Genomic DNA, 4,662 nt, shown 5'->3' on the forward strand with positions numbered 1-4,662 from the left:
AAGTTTAGTTTACTTACGTTGAGAATTCATCGTTCATTACGTAGGTAGACTATTCATTTTACGTTTATCATGGACTCTGGTAGTTTGGATTGTCTTGACGCGTCTGTTTTTTGAGGTGTCTCTCGAAATGTTGTAGTCACGGAACACCATGATTCATCGGTGTGTCAAGCATGAGAACTTGGGTGAGGCCCAAAACTTATTCAAGACGATGCCAGATAAAGATGTGGTATCATGGAATATGATGATTGGAGGATTGTCTCAAATGGGTCAAAGTAAGGAAGCGATAGTGTTTCTTTTTCTGTTTCTAGAATGACTCTGACATTTCTGTTTTTGTAAAGTTGTGGTATCATGGAATAAGATAAAATGACTCTGACATTTCTATTTCTTTTCTTGCTTTAGTGTACCATTTTGGATTACTATATTTGATTACTAGATTTGAGACAAACTTAAACCCAACAATGTCAGGCATGAGAAATAGGTGCTTCTAGCCATCACAGATTCATTGAAGTTCAAAATAAACTCTGACATAAATAACCAAAATTCGATATACACCAAAAACCAATATGGGCAGTTCGAAACATCTGACAGAAATTGCTTCTCATATGCCCAATTCGAAACTCAACTCTGACTGAAGTTGTTAAGGAACTTAAGGTCGCCTCACGACGAACTAAAGGCTACTCTAACTTGTTATGATCAGTTCAAAATAAACTCTGACAAAACTAAACCAATATCTATCAATATGCAATATCAATTTTCTCTGACATAACTAATCAATATGCAATATCAGTTTTAGCTAATCAATATTCTAAACCAATATTCGAAACCAATGTTCTAAACCAACAGCCAAAACTTGCACCAAAACTTTGACAGCCAATACAAAATACAAAATACAAAATACCAAATGCAATAGTATGGTCATCAATACAAAATTCGAAATTGGATTAGCTATTACACACCCTTAACTCATTTAACTGAAACTAAAAACTCGAAGTAACACACCCTAACTCGACATAACTGAAAAACTCGTAACTGAAAACTCTAATAGAACACACCCTAACTCTGACAGAACTGAAAACTCTGACAGAACACACCCTTAACTTTGACAGAACTCAGCTTGCATCAATAACGAATCTTTCACAACACCAGCTACATTCATCGTAAGTGCCGAAGTCTTCCCAACAAGTCAAAACACCGCAAGATTCAATCCAAAGCTACTGCAAGCATCGAAGGATCGAAGGATCAGTTTACACAAAATGGCAAAAATTCTTCATAAGCATCGAGTACGTATTAACCAACAAACCAAGCAACCTAGCAACCAAAAATACTTACATTTCACAAATTACGTCTTATTTTTCTCCGGACAATTTCTCGAGTCATGATTAACAATCTTTCCACAGGTTTTACACATTCTTCCTAGATTGTTTAGGGCTATCTCTTTAGGGGATTTCCATCTATCTGCTTTTTTTCTTCCTCCATTTTGTTTGAGATATGTTGGGATTCAAAATCAATATCTGAAATAAAGATTTGAAAGTCAAAATCAAATAATTTTTTATATCAAATTAAAAATTAAAATAAATCAAATAACATTAAACACTAAACGATATCAAATTAAACATTAATTCACAATCATAACCTGTGAGGTATCAACGAAAGACTCTTCAACTATATCATCTTCACTATCTTCGTCTCCTTCGTTGGAAGTATTATTCAACGTCGAAACATGCTTAGCCATTTCATCCATCTTTTCTATAAAATATGAATAAGCCTCAACACTATTCCCCGCATCGTAAGCCACTTAAGAAGCAACCTTGATACAATGAGTCACTCTCAAAAGTTCATGGTTTTCATGGCCGGCCACTAATCCAGTATGAAACTCCGCTCTATACGTGTTTGCCTTTTGCATCCACCGCTTCAAAATAAAATGCCTTGGAATCTCTTCGATCTCGTAACGCTGAAAAAGCTTTAACAGGTGACCACAAAGTAACCCCATAAACTGAAAATGCTTACATTCACAGTCTCCCTCTAAGGTTCCTCTATTGAAACTCACTTTCCAAACGGACTTCTTCTGCGGATCTCTGAATTTCACCATGTAGCTTCCGGTTCCATTGTTGACAATCTCATCCCCATCAAATTTGTACTCCATCTTTGCCTTGTCGAATTGCTCCTTAAATTTATTAAATGCATTAATCGTATAGACCTTCGCAGCATGCATAAGGAGGAAAGCATCGTTAGGCACAATTCGTGAACTATGCTCAGTGTGGTAATCAGGATCTCTTTCATTCCTAGCAATCAAAGCCAAAGATCTCTCATTACCATGTACAAACTCCATCAGCATAGTGCTCGAATTTACGAATTGGTCGTAATGAGAATTCATCGATTCACTCCTCCCAGTCGTATGCATGCCAGCAAAAAAAGTGTCACTGAGATAACAAGAAACCCATTTCTCCCGCATTGAATATATCTCTGTCAACCAATGATTTCCAGACAACTCATACTTCTCAATGATTGTACACCATTTTCTCTCAAAATCATCAATCCTATACGAAAAAGAAATAGTGTTCTTCAACTCAGTTACCAATGTCTCAAATTTGGTAAAGGACATCTTCTCTTGGAATTTCTGCATAATATGCCAGAGACAGTACGATGACGAGTATCAGGGAACACTTTAGCAATAGCTGCGGTCATCGCTCTACCCTGGTCAGTGATGATTGCAGTTGGCGCACGACCACCCATGGCTGCAAGCCAGGCTTTAAAAAGCCATATGAATGTATTTTCTGTCTCATCAAGTAACAACGCGCAACCAAACTGAATTGACTGCATATGATGATTGACTCCAGTAAAAAGGGCAAAAGGCATAGAGTATGCATTCGTACGATATGTGGTATCAAAAGAGACAACATCCCCGAAATACTCATACTGCACTCGAGACCTCCCATCAACCCAGAAAAAGTTTACTGCAGTCCCATTCAGATCTAAATCAATAGCGTAGTAAAACTGGGGATCACAGGCACTCTTCTGCATAAAATATTTAAGCACGGCAATTGCATCACCTTCTTTAGGCATCTTCCTAGTCAAACCATAATGGTGGTTCCAACAATCCTTCTTTGTAAACCCAACTTTTTCCCCACTAAAAACAACTGCAACTTTACCGACAGGTAAACCACTTTCACCAAAAATCTCAGTCAACTTCTTTGCTGCTTCAGGCATATTTTTATTGGATCTCATGAGAATTCTCTTTGCTGGACTAACCAAACCGTGGCTATGGTCATTTTCAACGTAGCTTACATAGTATATATCATCGTGTTTTCTTTTTGTAACACGCATTCTAGCGGGGCAACTACACTTGACAGTGCTAGTATTTCTAGAAACACTCACTTCGCCCACTTCTTTCTTGTTATGGATCCTTTCACGAGAACAAACTATTAAACAATCCCTAGCCAAATCCACACCAATTTTCCGATCTGTCGACCGAACACGAGTCTCAAATCCCTCTTGTTGATCATACTGTCTGTAGTATGTCTTTGCGTCGTCAACACTACTAAAAATCATACCTTCAAACGGAGCAACTATTTTATCCGGAGATTTATTCGACGAAGACCCAACAACTACGTCATTGTCGATACTGGTTGTTACATTATCTCCCATTGACTCCATTTATAAATTTTGGGTTTGAAATACTAGCTAACAAGTTAAAAAACAAAGCTAACAACTGAAATTCAACATACCATATACTACTTCGCTCATGAACTTCGAAAATAAGGGGTTTTGAATTTTGGGTTTTTGGGTATTGAATTTTGGGTTTGATTTTGTGTTTTTTCGGTGGTTTGATTTTGTTGATGATGATTTCGGTAGTTTGATTTTGTTGTTGATGATTTTGGGTTTGATTTTGCTGTTTAGAAATTGGAAACCCAAACCCTTCGTAGAAGAATTTCGAAACCACCCAAATTCCGAAATATCGTTGTTTTCACCCAAATTTTGAAAGATCGCATTTCCATCTTGATATTGATTTGATTATGATCCAACGGACGAGTTTTTGCTGTTTAGATGCTGTCTGAAATGTTGTTGTCTCTCTAGCCTGCCCGATATATATATATATATATATATATAAATCAATTTTAACTGTGATTGGCAATGTCATTTTGACAAATTTGGGGAGCCAAAATTCATCTCTTTCTTTTATTAATTCGAATCAAGGTGAGAAATTTAATGGTTTTCATTTTATTTTTTCAAATAAGAGTGCTAGATTTCCTTTATCTGTATGGCTAAGTTTGGTGCATTGGCCGAAACAAAAAGATCACTCATGTATCCAACTATAACGATAAATCAAATATATTAATAATGCTTTGGGCAGTTTCTGTTATTTTTGCAGTTCCTATCATTGGCTTAGTTTGGATATGCAACCATCTCTTTATGATATTAACCTTGATGTTAGCTTGTCAATAGCAAATGTCACATGCCAATAGCAACCAAATTCATAATTGGAAGCATGAATAACATGTTTTGATAGGGATTCGTTACAAGTTCCAAGGAACTCTGGAGAAATGAACTAACTTGGCTCCCCAAAAGTGTTTATTGTTTTTGTTGTCCACTGGAAGTTCTATATCCATCTAGTTTTGTTTTCGTGCAATACACATTTTTCAGAACCATCCAATTCCGTGAAAG

At 36.6% G+C, this 4,662-nt stretch overlaps 1 protein-coding gene across 1 annotated transcript; it reads right to left on the reverse strand.

Moving 5' to 3' along the window:
- Positions 1–1,615: 1,615 nt before the first annotated feature.
- Positions 1,616–3,654, reverse strand: LOC147481005 (protein FAR1-RELATED SEQUENCE 5-like). Its single transcript, XM_086578806.1, has 4 exons — positions 3,118–3,654; positions 2,930–3,015; positions 2,314–2,537; positions 1,616–1,794 (listed from the first exon to the last, which is right to left on the reverse strand). Exons 1-4 carry the CDS (start codon positions 3,652–3,654, stop codon positions 1,616–1,618), a joined length of 1,026 nt encoding a protein of 341 aa, XP_086434932.1.
- Positions 3,655–4,662: the final 1,008 nt, after the last annotated feature.

This window comes from Coptis chinensis, chromosome 8 (assembly GCF_015680905.1).
Source record: "Coptis chinensis isolate HL-2020 chromosome 8, ASM1568090v1, whole genome shotgun sequence".
Taxonomy (NCBI): domain Eukaryota; kingdom Viridiplantae; phylum Streptophyta; class Magnoliopsida; order Ranunculales; family Ranunculaceae; genus Coptis; species Coptis chinensis.

Excerpts from the sequence above, each read along its gene's own strand:
- LOC147481005 (XM_086578806.1), bottom strand. The coding sequence starts at position 3,654 with ATGGAGTCAATGGGAGATAATGTAACAACCAGTATCGACAATGACGTA. Across the intron at positions 2,538-2,929 it reads TTTTTCTGGGTTGATGGGAG|GATTGATGATTTTGAGAGAA; the intron begins GTCTCGAGTGCA and ends TTTTTCGTATAG. Across the intron at positions 1,795-2,313 it reads GCTGATGGAGTTTGTACATG|TGGCTTACGATGCGGGGAAT; the intron begins GTAATGAGAGAT and ends TTGCTTCTTAAG.